This window comes from Mycteria americana, chromosome 17 (genome assembly GCF_035582795.1).
Source record: "Mycteria americana isolate JAX WOST 10 ecotype Jacksonville Zoo and Gardens chromosome 17, USCA_MyAme_1.0, whole genome shotgun sequence".
Lineage (NCBI taxonomy): Eukaryota > Metazoa > Chordata > Aves > Ciconiiformes > Ciconiidae > Mycteria > Mycteria americana.
This window is the reverse complement of record NC_134381.1, coordinates 6801201-6819797: the sequence shown is the minus strand read 5'-3', so window position 1 is coordinate 6819797 and position 18597 is coordinate 6801201. Positions and strand designations below refer to the sequence as shown.

The window sequence follows — 18597 nt, the reverse complement described above, 5'->3', positions numbered from 1 at the left end:
AGAGTAAAGGGCAGCAAAGTAAACATGTTGGAATACAAATGGAAAATGCATGGAGAAGAATGGAAGGCTTGTTGTTGTTGGCTCCTGTCCCAAAGTGAGATACACCAGTTTGTAATTTTTAAAAGGATCCCATCTGGACTGCTTTAAGCAGCTGCCAAGTGCAGGCGTCTGCTCTGAGCAAGGCCTCTTTGAGGAGCTGTAAATGTATTAAATGCGGCGGAGTAGCTGGCTGTTATGGCACAAGGGAGCTGGATTCCACAATAATGCCTCTCACCAAGCCGCTTTCTTCTCTGGAAAAGGGAAGACCTTCCCCACCATTATATATCCTCCTTCTTCAGCACAGCTAAGTTTACCATGTGGTTTAGAGCCCACAGAGCCGTCATGGTCCCATTTTCGTTTCCTCTTAATTTTTCAGATTCAGGCTTCCATTTTCATGTTTGCACGCATGTGCGAGGTTACAGATGTCCAGAGGGAAGGAATCTGTCTATCCGTAGGCTGAGATCAGGCAACTCGTAGGAGACAAGACTTTTGTGGAGCACCTGGATGCTACAGGAAATGGTGCTGGCGGCTCAGCACGCAGTGCTGTGCTCTCCTCATTCAGCTGGAGCTGCTCCCCAGCAAGGTGCCAGCAGACCCACTGACCTTCCAGGAAGACGTGAGTGAGATCTGGCTGTCAATGGTCATTAGCAGATCTGACTGTTCTCAGCAGGATGCGTTAGATGCTTTGGTGTCTTTGTCAGGCTTCAGCTGGGATACTTGCACGTAGAATTCATTTTATCATTAGCGTTGCTGTGCTCTGATGACACAAGACCCATGTTATCTCTGAGAGAGTGCTCTTCTAGTATCCATTTGCAGAAGAATATTTTGTTGGTGAAGGGGAGAGTGCTTCACTGAGCACTTCAGATTAATAATTTGGGGACCATTTACTACTGAAATGATGGGAGCTTTCAAGAGGATGGCAACTTTCAATGTTTTAAAATAAAACAACAGCTGCAATTTAAACAACAGAGATACATATCTGCACATCTCTTACTCCTGCTGTAAGGCCAATGGCTGATCTTGCTTTTGGTAGTCACGACTCACAACTTTTTGCCCAAGGATACTCAAGTTTCAACAGTGGGACTGTGAGAAACCTCTGGCCAGGCTTTCAACTGACAATGTGCTTGGTCGTGAGCTCTTGCATTATTATCCTGGGCTGGTTGTGCTTGGTTAACACTTGCCGCTTCCCGCACGGCCACTCAGCAGAATACACCTGAGGAGGAATGCTGCCCAAGTCTGGAAAAGCAAGAGGTGCAGCTTGGGAAGCGGATGGGGCAGCGTTAGAAAGGCTGGGAGCAGAGAGGAAATTCAGCAAGGCAGCGATGGAGATGCGGAGCAGCAGGAATATCACCAGCTGTTCCTCCACGGATGTGTTTCAGCAGCAGGAAATGAGAGAAAAAGCAGCATGACCATTGTTCATCCCCAAAGCAAAATTTCTGAGACGTGTGAATATCTTAGTGGAACACAACAGTTCACCCTGCTCCACTGACTCCTGGCCACCAGCACAGAGATTCACTGCTGCACAAGGAGCCTCCAGGCAGAACACAGAGAGCAGCGTGAACAGGGTGTCCTGACACCCAGGAGCGAGAGCTGAAAGGACACATTCAAAGCCCCAGCAAAGACGAGCCCTTGGGAACTCTGTCCCACAACCTCCTTTTATAAGCAACGAAGCTCCTGCTTGCACACGTACAGCTGCAATCACACCTGTGTGCAGAGGGAAAGCCGAAAGCTCTCTCGGCAATGGGGAGCGGAAAATGAGCGAAAAGAGTTCACGCATCTTTTCTCTTCGTGGGGACCCCACAACTGACCAGTCCCAACTACCATCACTTCCCACACCAAGGGAGGGAGCATCGCTGCTGCTACTGAAGGCACGTGAGGGGCTCCAGGAGCACTGCGAGTACAGCCAACGCCAGCTGGGCTGTCCTCGGAGCGCGGAGCAGCCAGATCCGCCGACAGGAAACCATTAAAGCGTGAGTCAGTCCCCCAGCCTGAACTGGTTATGGCCATGCTGACTCAGCAAAGGGGGAAAAACACAAGGAGAAAGCCGCTGTGGAAAGAAGGCTCTGACTCAGGCCAGCTGCAGCAAGGGGGTTTGTCGAGGGGTGGGGGAGGATGGGCGAGGTAAGGGGGTGGCAGGCGATGAGGAAAATGGAGCAAGGGCAATGGAGAGACCAGTTCTGCCTCGCTTACAACACGCTATCGGCTGATTTAAGCACAGATGGGCAGCTTGCTGAAGATCAGCTAGTTTGTGCAAGGTGTTATTCTGACTTGATACAGAAAGCCACTATTCTGATTGCTTTCGGCTTGGGAATTGAGCAGAATTTCTTTGGATGCGGGAAAAACTTGTCCCCAGAATGCATGCTGGCTGGCTCAGCCGCCGGCGCAAGGGCACGTGGTGTCTGGAAAGCATGTGCTAGTGGCACGGGTGTCCTGGTGCTGGTTTGCAGAAGTAAAGCTGCAGCAGGAGTTACGTAGGCGGCTGTGCTGTAGACGGGGCACCTCTGCCTCTGCCACAGGTAGAGGAGGAGAGCACAGATGCATGGGTGTTATGGCAGCGGGGCAATCGTCTCTATGTCAGCTCAGCTTCCATGCCACTGGAAGACAAGATGGCTAAACTCTGTGAACTTACCTTTTCCCCCTTTGGCCCTGGTGGTCCAATTGGCCCTGGTGGTCCTGCATGTCCCTGTGGAGAGCAGACAGCATGTGAGGAGACAGGAAAGAGCTGTTTGACTGAAGGTTGTCCCTGGTTTCCTGCCAGATCTCACAAGCCCTGTGTCGTGCATCCCAGCTTCGGAGACACATGGGCCATGGCAGAGATGAACCAAATGCATCTGCAGAAGTCGTGATTATGCAAATGCAGACTAGAGAAAGAACTAAACTGAACTCAAGATCAGAAAATCATAGTTTAAGAATGATTTTGCATCCTGGAGTAGCAGTTTTGTTGCATTTGAGAACAGACAGAAGCTGGAGGATGAAAATAAAATCCTTACCTGGTAACCCTTTAAGCCAGGTTCCCCTTGAGCACCCATCCTTCCTGGAGCACCCTGGAGAGGCAAGCACAGAAAGCACCATGAGAGTAGCCCGTGGGTATTACCGCACAAGAAGAGGATGCGCTGGGCTATGCAAAGCAAAGCTCAGCACCACCTGTGAGTGTGGCCACCCGTTCTCCAGGCCACCGGTGAGCTTTGCTGCAGCCATCTGAAATGCTCTTGCTTGGCTTTAACCTCTTACACATGAAGAGTGATGCTAGGAGTGCATTCTATGTCTTTGCCAGTCTGTAACAATAGGTTCCCCACCTCATTCAGATTTGCTACCAGAAATGACTGCATAGTGTGTGCTCTTCATCTGCCCTTCTGGACGTCTTTATATCCAAATTAGCTTTGTGTTAGGAAGTCCACCAGCGAGACCATTCTCATGCATGTCCTAATCCTAAACTGTTGGGAGAAAACCTTTCGGTGTGGGTTCTGAGGCCAAGACAGGAGTTTTCTGGATTGTGATGAGGGCGCTGCAAGAGCTGTTTATTGCATCTTTAGCAGACTGAACAAAAGGGTTTAAATCAGATCATCACATTGAAGTGAATTGCAAACTTTCCATATAGTCCCATTTAGCGTGGAAGAAAGCCCTTTCCACAAGACAGAGACGTGTTCAATCCAATAGACTGCCGCTCAGATACTGCTTTGCTTCCTTTAGAAATAATCCATGGAGGCTTTGCCAAAGAATATGAAGGGAGGATATATGGGGAGACCATAATTTCTAGTGCAGGAAAACACTGTCAGCAGAACCATTACTCCATCACTCATTTGCTACTGTTCTGAACATTGCCACGATTCCCGGTTCATAACTAACTCCTGCTTTTTCACCAAATTCTACCAAATATAGTGCAAGAAGTTTCCTTACCAGCCTGCAATGCATGAGGAGGTACTTATTACTGCTGCTGTCCCAATGCATTTGCCTCACGTGCCTAAAGCAAACTAACTTTCTTCCCTCTCCGTCATACTATTGTTGTTCTCTCTGAAAGCCTCACCTTCAGTCCCCAACTCGAACCCTTTCCCATGCTGTATTTCTCCTTGCTGCAAGTGTTTTAGATAAGTAGATCAAGAGTGGGTGTAGAAACAGGGCAGAAGTCCAAGGCAGAGTTCCTTATAACAACACAGTTTGACTTGGAAGCAGCTCTTGCCATGAGTGTGCAGTCTCAAAGGGAAAGGTCTTAGCAAAAAATAGCTTATCAGCCCTTCCCAAGAAAAAACCCTGATATTTCAGCCCATCTGGGGAGTTCTGAAGAACTGCCATGATGCAACATGAGCACCACGATGCAACAGGGCACCAACGCAACCACCACTATGGATCTCTCCTGTGCTGCTCAGAGCAAGTGTTAAGCTGTTTTGGTCAATTAAACCCATCTAACATCATTTCACTTTCTGTGCTCTGAAGCCTCTGTTGGGCTCTCTGTTTCATTCAGGCCTGTGCCCACCACTGCTAGCCACGTTTCTGCGTGTTGTGTTCAACCATTTGCAGAGCTCTTCTCACCATAGGTCCCAGGGTACCTCGGGATCCTTTAGGGCCTTGGTTCCCCTTCGGCCCCTCCTTCCCTGGAGATCCTGTCTCGCCGAGCTGCCCCTGGTAGCCCTTGCTGCCCTGCAGAACAAAAGCACTGACATTAATGTAGGGCAAAACTGCTTCTACAGATAAATATCAAAGATGAGCAAAGAAAGGGAGATCCAGAGGAGGAGACATTATCAACAGGAGATGTTCCTACCTTCTGGCCAGGCTTGCCCTTTTCCCCCTGTTTTCCTGGTTTCCCTTCTGGTCCCTAGGAGAGCAAAAAAAGCTGTTGGAATGGGAAAAGAAGAAGTCCCATCCCAACCAGCCACTCCCAGGCCACTTCCCTGGTACACTCAACCCTGACAGCGTCCTCACCCATCCTATCTTATCCCCACGGGAGCCAACAAGGAGGCTAGGAAGTCATGCAGGTAAGGCCACAATTAACAGGTGCTACAGCGGGAGTATGGCTGAGTTTGTTCTTGCGCTGCTCCAACACATGGAGGAGAAGGAAACCTCATTGCTTAAAGGTGGAAAGATCTCTGTGCCCAGGTGACTATAGGGCAACATGGCTAAAAGGTGATATTTTTCATCTTCAGATCACATGTCAAAGACAGGCGGGTGATGGAGAACTGCCATCTGATGTGTCCATCTGTCCTCAAGGGTGCAAAAGAGGGATCTCAGAAGTGCTCCTTGAAGACAGCGCCCACTGAACTGAAAAATTATACCTACCCAGCCACTGCTACAGAAAGGGCTGAAATGGGGAAAACACATTTACCCTGGCCCCCACAAAATGTTTCCTCTGGTCTGCAGACAGAGCTGCCATCTGTGCACCGCTGCTTTACAAACAGAGTTGTATCTTTCACCATCATCTATGGCACTGAATTGGATATCAATGCTTTTTATATGGTTCTAGGATACTGGCAGTGGAACCATTGCCTCAACAGCAATTCTCCTTATTTTACCTTGTAAAAACAGGCAGTGGTTTCATTTTCTATCTACCTGCCACGCACAGCTTTCTGCTCTCAGTGCAAAACCTTCCCTCTATTTGTATTATTATTACTGCAACACAGCACACAGAAATCACAATATACCGATCAGGCATCCAGAAATGGAGTGGTCTGCAAAACTTCAGGTGGGAGCCACAGCGACGAGAGGCAGAAATGCCGGCCTGCTTTGTGCACCTAGCGTGGGTGCCTCACAGGCAGCAGAACCTGCTGCCCTTCCTTGCATGCACACAGCAGAAATTAGCTGTGAGGAGCAACTAAGTATAGCGCGCTCTCCTTAGGGAGCCCAGGGAGTTCATTTTTTCAGTGTTTGACCCCGTTGGCTGCAAGGCAGACAACATATTTTGGATTTGACAGATAGAAGCAAAAGTATCACTGAAGAAAATAACTCATGCTTTTTGGCAATTGCGACAAACTTTTCAACAGCATCTACGCACCAGCACGGCATCTCTCCCTCCGCTCTCCCGCCTCCCAGTTAAGAAGGTACAGGTTTCACCACTGTTGATGTTGCAGTCTCAGCTGAACAAAAGCAACTTATAAAGCTAGCCGTATCAGAGGGTTTTCACTCTGATCTGAAACATGGGCCTCGTAAGTGCCTGCTCATAACACAAAGGAGCAATTCAGATTTATTATAGCCCTAAAGAATTATGCCAGCTCTTCACTTCCCCAAAGGGATAGCTCCATTTTACCTAAGTCAAATATTTCAAGAGCCCACCTTGCCAACACTATTAGAGCTTCACGAAGGACGGGTCCCTGCCGAGGAGTACACAAGTCCTGTTCTGTTGTCTCTTCCATACTGCTCGGGGGTTTGTTCGCTATTTTTTGCTGCCACTTTCCTAGAGATCACTTCTGGAATTATTTTCCCACAGATGCTGAGCAGACGCAATACAGGATGAATTGTGGGTGCCAAGCTTCCAGTGTCACCCACGTGATTTACACTTTTGACAGGAGTACAGAGAAATCCTCACCAATGAAAGCATCAGCCTGGGAAACGGCCATCCCCATCCAGCTCTGCAGCTAGCTCACCACTGGACCTGGTACCAGGTCCCTCAACTTCCCCACGTTATCGGTCATGATGTGCGTAGCGAAGCAGCAATAATGCTCACAGACCCTGTTCTGCAGCAGTACCGTGATGCTTAGTGGCTTGAAAATTTGGAGAGTGAATAGTGGAATCACTCACAAAAGTTTACTGTCAAAACAAGACAGGAATGAATAAAGACACAACTGGGATTTCTAATTAGTTGCATAGTGTTTTTCCATCAGTCTCCCTAGACTGTGCACTAAGATCTTTTGGAAGCACGGGCAATAGATGTTGCTTGCAAATGGGAGAAAGCCTGTTTTAAGCTAAATCTGTTCCTGGCCCCAGTGACGGCCAAGCCCTTGATCTTCTCCAGCAGAGTCATTTTGCACACTCAGATGTGCTCCTGAATTGCTGTGCTGTAACAGCTCTTGAAACAAATACTTCCATGTTACGGTTCCATCCCCAGGATGAGAATGCGTTACACTGTCTGTAAAAAACGCAGACACCAGTGCATTGATGAGATGTACCCTTTTATCATTGTGCAGGGCAGATGGATCCCGTTCACAGGGGAGGTCATGAGGATCTGACAGCTACTTCAGAAGAGTTTTGAAGTACAGCCTGGTTCCCCCCACCTGGATACATCTCCCATGGAAGCAATGATTGAAGCTTGCTTCTACCCTGCACTGGGAAATGTCTTTGCTTTTCAAGAAGACAGGTTCAGGCCTTAAATCTTCCCATCTGAGAAACAGAATTTCCACACTGCTCCTAAAATCTGCCAGCGTTCAAGTTCATGCTTGTACCTGCAATCACGAAGTTCAGATACAGGGTTAGAGTCATCTGGGAGAGGGAAAAAACCCAAATATAAACCCAACTTTGACAGTCCAAGCCCTGCTCACAAAAATGAATTCGATCCACAGAAGACTGTGCCATGTTCAAACAGGGTCTCAACTTTGGGTTCCTTCAGCTTGTCTTTCCCTGTTGGTGGAGTCCGAACACAGATATGGGCTCCAATAAACTCCCTGTACCGGCTTTCCCCCTTGTGATGCATTGGCCTCATTGAGCAGGGATGTTCATACACCCCAGAAGGCTCTCCTGGGTCCTCCAGCTGGGGTGCGGCTCCTTCTTCATTGCTGGAGAAAAAAAAATTGGCAGCATCTCCAACTTTTGTCAGTGATAGTGAGACCAGCTGTCACTCGCAGTAAGCCACAGAGATCTTCCTTTGAGCCTCCCGCACTGTTGTTAGCTCTCATCTGCCTGTTAAAAGCTTTGCTGGTATAAATAAATGGGTCAAACCGTGCTGGTGACACCATCAGCAGAGACGTGGCTTGGATCCTGCAGCCTGAGTCACCTCCTCAAACAGAGTAAGCTCTATCAGCAAAGGATAGAGCTCTGTGCTCTACCAGCGTGCTTTCTAGGACTTTGGCCAGCAGAGCTCTGCTGGTGAGTGGGAAGCCTACCATATGTCTGATTTTCCTGGATGTGCTTTCTCCAACTGCGTAGGAATTTTGCCCAGATGAATTAGAGGCAGTTCAACACTTGTCTGGGGTTCCCAGATATGTGATATCTCTACTTGTGATGTTCCAGATGTGGTTGCTGTTTGTTGCAATCCCAGACGTTCACAGGGCACATACACAGTGGTTTGCACAGTTCCCAGAAATCACCGCACTGCCACGTGCCACACATTACACAGGCAATAACAAGCCCAGCAACAGGTTTGGTAGCCTTCAAAAAAGGTCAGATCCTTTTTCTCTCCATTCTTCTGACTCATCTGTCCAGGGATGGAAAAATCAGGGCCAGAACAGGGGGGAAAAAAAAAAGGTTAAAAATAAAATTCAGTGAGATTGTAACTTCATCCAGGGCCTCCAAAGTACATTAGGAATCTAGCATCTTTTGGCACCTCTTCCACTGCCATGTGAAGTTCCTAGGGTTCCTACTCTCTTTAGCAGAGACAGCAGTGAGGGGCAGAAAATGTACAAAAGCCTATACATAAGAATAATTAATTCCAAGTTCTTTTTGCTGGATTCAAATCAGTTGGGTTAGTGTGCCAAGGCACTAAACACTTGATGCTTTTATTCTCGGGGTTTGTACACATTTTGTTGTATGCTTTGGGTTACCAGTTTGCTGAGAAAACAAATCTTCGTTCCAAGCTTCTTCCATCAGCGGGATTATTTTTAAATGGTGATTTCTCTTTATATACTGTACTCTTCACTGGAGAAGCATATCGTTACCTCCAGAAGATGATGGTATTTGTGACCAGGGACAGTGGAAAGCAGAGGTTTTACAAAGTCACACGCCTTCAGGTATGCCAAAATATCCAAGGAAAGCAAATAAATTATCATCTTAGGTCTAGCATGTTTAAAATTTCATTGCCAGCTTCAGTAAGGACAAAATTTTATAGGCTTTTTTTTAGTATAGCCTTAGATATTCCCCTAAGTGAAAAGCTGGATAGTTCATTTTCCAATGCAAATGGATTAATTTTTAAGGAAAAAAAGAGGCTTTCAGCTGCTGATGGCCTTGGCAGCAAAGTCAGGTCTCTTGCACAGCACAGCAGTAACATTTATTGGGAGCAAACAGACGAGCAGCCCAGCTTTAAATTCTCAACACATCAACAGTTAAAAACTATGTTACAACAACAACATCCAGAAAAACAAAATAAGGAAGTTGAATGAATTGCAGAGAGATATACCCCAAATGGAGCCAAACAACAGCGTTAAAGTCCAGACCCAAACTTCCCCCACATTCACTGATGCTCTGCTACATGCACTAGATCCAAGGAAGTGGTTACCGAGCCGTGACTCACCGTCCTGGTTTGACTCAAGGGGAACTGTGGCTCTTGGCACTTCAGAGGATAGATATGTTTCTGCTTTGCTTGCAGACTTACAGCACGGCACGGGAGAGAAGCTCTACGAGGGCATAGTACTGACGAGATAGCTTCCCGAAGCCTGTTTCAGGCAGGTTCAGGATTACTCAGGACTGTTGTGGAGCAGGAGTATATTTTCAAATTTTTTTGGGTGTCATTGACTGAAGGTCTGAGGTCACTCCTCCCTACCAAAAATGAGGCAGGGGGGAAAAAAATGAGGCAGGGGGAAACAGAAGAATCAGAATGCAGCTACTGAGTAAAGAAAAGAAAGTGCCAGTGGTGATGGGAAAAAAAAATGGTGATAGTTTGAGGCACTGGATGTAGAAAGGGCAGAAAAGCTAAAGCAGCAGTAAAGGTAGGAGGCATGAAACATAGGATGACCATGCCCATATTGTTCAGGGCCCAGCCAGCGAGCTCATTTAAAGGGAAATGAAAAAGCCCCATATCATTTCCTACCGCTCAGCAATGTCTCCATATGAGAACCTCTACTTAATAAACTTTGATCGGGAGAAGCCTCCCCCCATGGAGGACATTTCACAAGCACTCAGGAAATTAGTGGGATTATTGGGGCTGGGCATTTGAAGACCTAAATGTTTCTGATTTATAAGAAACACATTTCATAATCACTCTGTCTAGCAGTAGTTTGGAAGGGGAGGAGACAGGGCAGCAGCTCCTGAATGAGCATGGGAAAAGAAGAAAGACTCAACTGTTCTCGAGAAGAAAGACCTGATTGTACTGTGACGTTCAGAGGGCTTCACTGGGATCACTGGGAGGTAATGGGCTCTTGGCCTGCTTGTGGAAACCCGAGTGGTGAGTGCAGGTAGAGCTGGCTGGCTGAATTCAAAGAAAAAGTGAGATGGGGAAATCCTATAAAAAGATCTCAGAGGGAAAGACTACAGCTAGCGTCACTATGACTTTCCTTTCAGCTGAGTTCCTCAGCTTAAAATGTGGAATCCAAACCAAAATCTTGTATCCCAAACTCTCTGCTTTAGTGCAAGTTCTTATCTGCATGCAGATGTTGCTCTGAAATATGCCACTTTTGGTTTTGTGAACGAGGAGGTCTATTTAACTTGGTTTTTCTAAGCAGTCACAGTGTAAAGCAGCAAAGAGAATCAGGTACAAAGCAGTGCTGTGTGCTCTGAGCTGGTCTGGTTTGGTCTGATAGCCCTGAACTGCCACTAACTTGTTGTTTCTGGGAAAATCCCTTTTTTTCCCCCTCTTTGCCTCTATTTTGTCATCTCTAAGGAAGCACAGGAGACAAAAGTGCCACCAAAAGGCTCGATGGGTGGGTGGGAAGTGCAGGAAAAGTGCAAGCCCTCATCCCCACTGAGCTATGAAGCTTTCATACATGATGACACCAAAATGCTCCAAAGAATTAGCCAGTGCTGGAAGCTGACAACTGGGAAGAAAGGAATAGACGGAGCACTTCGGCAGTATAACTCCGATTTACACTAACGAGCACTGCTTGTGCTCTTTTTTTCCTCCCCCAAACACTAAGGGTTAATATCTTCCTTTTGAAGGACACAGATGCCCTGGGGTTGTGGAAGAGGAGGGGAATGAAATCCTCTCTTGCAATAAGGAGGGGAATCTTGGAGTAACTGCACAAAAAGTGCATCTCCTTCGTCTGAGTCAGGAAAGAAACTGTGCCAAGTCAATGGGATTTATTTCAAATTTTGGCTCATTTCGACTGCTATTAACTCTAAACGAAGACCAGCTGGGATCAGCCTGCCTTCCCAAGCAGCAGAGAGAGCAGGCAGAGCTGGCTGAATCCCTGCAAGGGCAAACGGCCCCTCGGCTGCAGGAGAGCAACTTTGGTCGCAGCAAGCAGCGGTCCCCCGGGGACTGGGAGAGCTCTGTGATTCCCTGCAGGATTCCTCCCAGGGCTCACAGGCAACCCTGGTCCACTCCAAAGGTTTCAATGGATTTGGTGGGCTGAGTCACAGATACCAGCATAGCAGACAAGGGGGAAAAAACCCCCCACAATAAAATCTCCCAAACAACAAAATCCAGCATGTACCTCTCCATAAAATGGGATGTTTAGACTTCCACAGAAGAGGCTGGACCTGAGGCCATCAGCGATGCACTGGTTATTAAAGCAAAAGGAGAAGCTGATTGCAGCTAAGGGCAGAGTTGCCCAGGGATGACAACGTTGCTTCTAGAAGGGGAAGGAGAGAGACTTGTGGACTGCAGCTCTGCGGAGAGGCACTCGCCCTGACCCTTGCTCTTGCCCTATTCAAAGCAAAGGGTTTAAGCACGTTTGACTACATTCCTGAGCAACTTTGTTCACCTTTGATTTTTGATGCAAGGCAAATACCTGCTTATAGCTTTGCTGGATATTGGTCCACGTGAGTAATGACGCTCCAAGGCTGTCACACAATGACATACCATGGCCAAGTGCAAGCACCTTCAGCTATAGAAATGGGACTCCAGTATAGGAACTGGCCCTGCTGATGCAGCAGCTACTGGAAAGGACGGGCTGTAAGGCAAGAAAAGCATGTCCTGTTGTGTTCCCTCCTCCCATATGGAAGGGGTAGCTGTGGCTTGGGATGTGGATCATGCACAGGCCCAGGAGACATTCAGCTCTGCAGCACAGGGCCCATGCCCTTTGACAAGCACAGCTGTCTCAGGAAACATCTACTGAGATGTGTCTGGGCCAATACAGCCTGTACCGAGCCACTGCACAGGGCCCCGGAGTGGGGTTGGGGAGCTCCCAGTCCCCCTCTGCCTCTGCCACTGACTGATCTCCTGCATGAGCCCAGGGCAAGTCACTTTATTACTTTGTGCCTCTACTGCTAGCGCATTATTCAAGGGCAAGATTAGGAGCAACAATACTAATTTCCTAGATTAAGGGTGTGAGGAGCTCGCTGTCACCACTGACACGCTGCCGGGGCGGCCACAGCCCTCCCCTGCACACTGAGCACAGTATTCTCCATTCTTTCCATTGCTCAGTGGGAGGGTAACCCCACGCCCTCCAGTTGAGGGAGTTTAAGAAACTTCTTTCAGGTAAGAGCTCCACAGACAGCCCGTAGACCAGGGCACAAAACCCAGCTTTTCCAGGAAACAACAGCTCAGCACATTATCAAAAAAATTGTCCATGCAGATTCCTGCATGGACAGCAGAGATTAAAACCAGAAGTGACTCCAGGATTGTCCTTCGGCAGCCTCAGTGTTTTCCGGGAGCTGGATGCCATGTAAGTGATGTGGCGTTGCCAGCTGTCGCTGAGCTCATGTGTTCGCAGTGAATGGCTGGATTCAGCGACAGCAGAGCGAGGCGCTTTGTTGCAGAAAATCTTTGAATCATGTTTTCAGTGGCAGGAAACAGAAAAGAACAAAGAGCAAAAAACCACTCTGGGACAAATTCTGCTGTAAGTGATGTTTGGACAACTTTGTAATAGAGCAGTGTGTCGGATGAGAATGAGCTCCTGCTCTACCCTGGCATTGCAGAGCCCAGAAACCAGCCCCATCTCAGCCGTGACCACAGCGCGCAGTTTCTGGAGCGACTCTGCTAGCTCAGAGCAGAAGGTCCACCCTGATCAGTAAGTCCTCCTTCCACTTCAGGATTGTAGCCTGTAGATGATGGAGACACAAGAACATGATGGGAAGGATGCTGTCCTCAGGACACCATCCAACGCTGCGTGTGGAGTTGCTGCCGCTCTGGGCAGCGATGTGGCTGAGACCACAGTGCTGGAGCCAAGAGCCATGAGTTCACCCAGCGCTCTGTACTGGGCTGGATAGTGGCTTTATCCTTTTCAAAGCACTGTGAGTTGCCTCAAAATACCTTCTCAGATCTCCACCCCAGCCCAGCTCCATCACTCTGCCCTCTTGGAGAGCAAACGAAAGGACTTTGGACCTTGTCACATCAGAGCAAAAGGATTTACCAGCCCTTAGAGCTCTTTTGGTCTGCTCGTGCACATCTGCACCATGTAGCAGGGCTGGAACATGCAGCCAGATCTTCTCTGATGTAATTGTTTATGGCGATTTATACCATTGGAGCGTCTGGCTCAAAGCTTTCCGAGTCCTGACGTGGCTGAATGACACCGCAGATAGGATTTCAGGTTAAAAAGGAAGTGGAAAAAGAAAAGAACTCGGCTCCCAGTTTTGCTGAACAATGAGGGATTTTCTTGTTTCAGAGCATGTTGTATTTCATTACCTACAGGCTCTCCAATTGCTTTCCTGGAATTGTAAAAACCTCGCTATCAGATGTCTGCCTTGTATGACAACCAGCACATTACGAAAACCACAGTGCACAGCTACGGAGCGCAGCTGGAAACCCACCACCTCCCTCCTGCCAACTGGCTTGGGCCTTTCGCACAGCCACTGGTGGATCAGTTGTCCTCCGCGGGAAGGGCTGAAATGCCGTATTTTCTGTAGGTGGAGAGGAGAAGCAGCGGAGAGGAGCACTTTCGGGGGGGGGGGGGAGGTTGCTCTCAGGGACCACTTGCCTGTGTCCAGGTAGCTGCTTGCATACCAGTGACTTCAACCTTTGGCTCTTATCATCCTCTGTTGCGAAGAGCAGGACTGACTGGCAGCCAGATCCTTTGTAAATGCACATTAGCCTCCAACAACGTTCTTCGGGTATTTCAGGCTCCGTGGCACCATCCCCTCATACACTTACAGGTCTGCAGAGAAATTATCTTTTTATTTTGGCAAACTACACCATGACACTTGCATTGCTGATGGATTGCTGATGGACCTTTGCCAGGGTTTGGCGGGCCGTTGTATCTTCCAGTCTCCCCACAAACTGCAGAGACATATCCTTGTCCTGCCTTGCCCGTACAGAAAGTATGAATCTCCAGCAGACAGCTCCTGCTCCTGCTCCCTGCACTGTTGGATCTGCATCTCCAGCCAGTGTCTCTGAACGGGGATGCCCAAACAGTCCCTGGTGCTCTGCAAGGGGAAGAGATTTTCAGCTCTTTGCTGCTCAAACGAGCCAACCAGAGGTCAAAAGGCCAAGTCTAGAAGAGGGTCAAGATCAAGTGAAGGCAATAAGTTTGTATTAGAAGATGGAAACCACTGGGAGGAGACAATACGCAAGACAGCAGCTCAGGAAAGATGCGCATCTCTGATGTGATTTTTAAAATCTCAAGTGGGTCTTGCACTCAGCTGTGTGTTAGTGTTTCAGGTGCTCTGATTTCTCTCTTATGACCAGGGGGACAACTGGCCCATCCCTCTGCTGAGCAGGAACTGGAATTCAACGGAGCAGCGTGAACTTGGACGAAGTGACCAAAAGATAGAGGATACTCGCGTATCTCAGCTCCAGCTGCCTCGAGTCCTGCCAGCCACAGCTGTGAGACTCATGGACCATCTCAGTTGCCAGGTTTGCTTGCTGAAATCCACTGGCTTTGAAACATGTACAAACTACCCCTGGAGACTCGGCTGGGGCCTCCCTGCTGCTTTTGTTTGAGATTTAAAACCACAGTGGAAACCGGTTTTGAGATATGTTAATACTGGAAATGGCTGAGCCAAGTTAAAGCTAACGATCTTTGAAAAATGTTTCTTGAGCACCAAGGGAAGTTTGGTTGTGCTCAGTTGGTAACGTTGTATCAGCATCGGGACAGCTTTCTGGAAAATAGAACTTTGCTCAGTAAAGTCAGACTTGTCCCTGCTGTAGGGACTGATCGTCTCTCTTCTGCCTGACCCGGAAGGGCAGCACAGACCCTTTACGCTTCCTCCAGCTTTAGCACCTGGGAAGGTTTTCCAGTGCATCCCTTCATCTGCCATCTCCCCGGGAGCTCTAGGACGGTGCAGACTGAGGAACTGCTAACCTCTTTCCACCCCTTGCGCTGGCCCGTCGCCACGTGGTGCGCAAGCTTGTACGTGCCCTGCCAAGTTCCCCAGCTTCTACCTGCTCTGTGGCTACACGGGGTGCTGCCAGCACCAGGCCTTTGCCCCAGGCCAGTATGTGCAAACTGGGCTGAAAATGCACCAGAATAAAAGCAGATCATTTCAGAGCAATCAGGTGCCTCATTTCCTACATCTGTCAAGAGGACACTTGATAGTGAAGTGTCACGTTCCTTTAGACATAACCAAAGTAAAGATTAAGACTAAACATGTCCTTGGTGTTCAGGAAAAGTCTCCAAGAAGCGGTGTAGCTGCAGGGACTTGTGATAAAAAGGGTTTTTCCAGAGGCCGTCGCTGTTTGCGGAGGGCACGTCCCTGTGGGTCCCCTCTAGTGCTGAAGCAGAAGGCAACACAGGGCCAAGCCAAAGCATAGGAGAAGCTTGTCTCTATGTCCACAACTGCAGATGGGCATCAGCTTCCTCGAGCTAATATGAATCTCTTCCAGAAGCAGAAGATGAGCTACACACTCCCAGATGGAGGTCAGTTTGTTGGCACAGGTAACTAGACAGATCCTTGTGTGCGTCTCTCCCACTAATGGCACAGAAGCATTAACATCTCCCCTGTCCCTTTTGTAGATGAGCAGGATACCTCAACAATATTGGAGCAGAAGCAAACATGTCTAGCCCAGGGAAAAGTCAGTGGATCCAGGCAGGAATGCAGTGAAGCACGGATGTAAGGACTCCCGGGTGTCATGCCAGGAGAGACCAAATGAAGATGCAATAGCTAAAGGTGAAGTTCTCTTTAAAACCGTCTAAACTGAGTATTGGACAGCACAACACTATCACATCAGATGTATTAAAACCATATGCAACACGCGTAATGTGTAAACACACAGTATCTGCAGCACACCCAAACCCAACGTGCCTCCTCCCTGCAACGCAAGCGCCTCCACACCTTCCCCAGGCAATTTCCGTGCCACCCTACAAATCCTGGACAGGAGTTTGTCACCGGGCAACCTTGGCATTTGCCCTTGGGTGAATACCTTCAGGATTTTTCCCTGATGAGATTTTTGTTATCTTTGTCCAGCAGCCTTAAAAACCTCTGTCCTTTGTACACATTTGTGGTGGGCTGTGCCTGTGGTGGCTTTTGTGACATGTCTTGCAGAGGATGGGTTGCCTTTCTATTCCAGCTTCCAATCCCCAGTTGAAAAGGAGGGGGTTGCCGTTATCGCTAGCGGTTTACATCTCTGAGCTGTAAACTTTATCTTGGTAGAAATCTAAGGAAGATCCTACTAATATTTGTACGTTTTCTCCATGGGAAGGTAGGATAAAAGTCTCAAAGAAAAAATGGGAAGAGAAAAATTATTTGTACTTCTGTCAGAGGACTTCCATCTTTAAATTACCTCAGCGAGTACAGGAACACCAGCCTATATATTAGGTAACGGCCAGGCGTTTGGCAGGGGAGGCAGTGCTATCTGGAGCCTATACAGCTCTCTGAAAGTCTGCTTGAGTTTAGACATAAGGATATACAAAGAAGCATATTAAAATAGTAGATGGAAATATAGCACTCTGCAGTAAAAAAAACAAAAGGGAGTGATTATGAGCAGGAATTTTGGCTCTGTTGACTCTTTTTTTTTTAAATAAAACAGAAAACGGCATCATGTTCCCAGGGACATGCTGGCAAACAGCAGGGACAGAGTCTGAGAGAATCTATATTTTATACTCTATAACTTAATATGGCTTTTGCATGATTTTAGTATTTTTATTGCTTCTTAAGACATGCACAATATAAACATGTGAACCAGCCAGAAGTACAGCACACGGAGGGCCGGGCGCTGAGGGCGGCTGTCCAGCCACGCCGGCCTGCAGCTGGGAGGGAGCTGGGATACTGGGGACCACCCACCCCTCGCCCGTGCTACAATCCCAGTCCTGCAAAGAGCTCCCTGTGGGGACAGGGGGCTGTGGCCAAGGATGGCCTTATTTGGGGCAGGACTACAGCCTTATTCTGCACATTTATGGTGCTGCACCACAGTATTAAGCCAATGTTTCCACTTTCTAGTCAAGTCAGTGCTCAAATCCCAACCTCAGCCCAAAAATAACACAAATCCAGCCCCTTTGCTGCTTCCATCCCCTCACACCCTTCTCTCTGCCCTCCTAAAAGGGCCAGCCACAACGTCACCAAAGGGAAAAACAACATGCTTCAACATCAAGCATCCACCCAGCGCTCAGATGTACCCGCCTGCCCTGCTGCCTCCCACCTAACCCGGGCAGGGATTTCAGAGCTGCCATCAAACTTGGTCAAACTTGGTCTACTCGTTCCTTCTGACATGCTGGGGCTGCTCGCAGACATGTGGGGTGGGAGCTGGCACGTTCTCCAGCTGCATGGGCAGCAAGACTTATGCTACAGGTGAGCATGGCCGCTCCAGCCAGCCTGGCTGCATCCACCTCGACCGGGCTATCGCTTCACAGAAAGCGCCTTGTGAGTCCATGCTTCCTGCAACTTTGATCCACAACAATAAGTACAATGAATAAATCATGTTGTCAAGCTGATAAACGCCATGTTTCAAGCAGAAGGGCCTGACTTGGCTTGCAGAGCAGCCCACTAGGGCACTGGGCAGTGCTCTCCTCCATCTGGCACCACTGAACGAGCTCCAGGCCAGACCCTGCTCGGCTCCTCTGGCCCTGCAGCTCTCATCTCAAAGCCAGAATCACATTTTTTCTTTTCATGGCACTGAGATCGGACCTCCAAGTGAACCAGACATGCCTAGGATATTCATTGAGGATTCAGGAATAATTTCCTGCTAATTTCTTCTATTTGTTTTCTATATTTAAGGGGGAAACCTTAGAAGGGAAAAACAGAAGGAACCAAGTAATCATCAAACAGAAGTGAGAGAGGGCAAAAGCTAGCCATTTCCAAACTGCAGGTCAAGGCCAGCTGTGACAGCCAGGGGAAACTCAGCTCCTCGCAGTCCCCTGTACATCCCTCTCTAATACCCTGCAAGGTGGTCCATTTTACAGATGCAGTAGAGAGGCACAGTGTCCCAAAGCCTACACAAAGCCTGTGGCAAAGCAGAGAAGTGATCCACATCTCAAGTTTGTATCCTGATTAAAAGACCAAACCATCTCCTGGATGTAGTTTTTTGCAAAAATAACATACTTTATGACAACATTTGCAACAAGTCACATCTCAGATGACCTCCTGCCCTAAGCAGTGTCCTGGTTCACTGCCTGCATCTCCCTCTCAATCTGCCCCCAGGTGTTTTGATGCAACATGGCATGCCCTGTTACAGTAGTATTATCGTCTACAGTAATTACTGCCCTTGTCACAAAAAAAAAAAAAAAAGAAAAAAGA

The 18597-nt window shown here is 48.2% G+C and overlaps 1 protein-coding gene across 3 annotated transcripts in view; it reads right to left on the bottom strand.

The window, feature by feature from the left end:
- Nucleotides 1-18597, bottom strand: part of COL27A1 (collagen type XXVII alpha 1 chain) — a 165348-nt gene that overhangs the window by 19962 nt on the left and 126789 nt on the right. For all 3 annotated transcript variants that reach the window (XR_012778234.1, XM_075519862.1, XM_075519863.1), the window contains exons 39-42: nt 4796-4849; nt 4567-4674; nt 3030-3083; nt 2669-2722 (exon numbers count right to left, since the gene is read on the bottom strand). Coding sequence is in view for 2 of the 3 variants with exons in the window: in XM_075519862.1 (XP_075375977.1) it covers nt 2669-2722; nt 3030-3083; nt 4567-4674; nt 4796-4849 (270 nt within the window). In the remaining variant the exon portion in view is untranslated. The remainder of the gene's footprint in view (nt 1-2668; nt 2723-3029; nt 3084-4566; nt 4675-4795; nt 4850-18597) is intronic.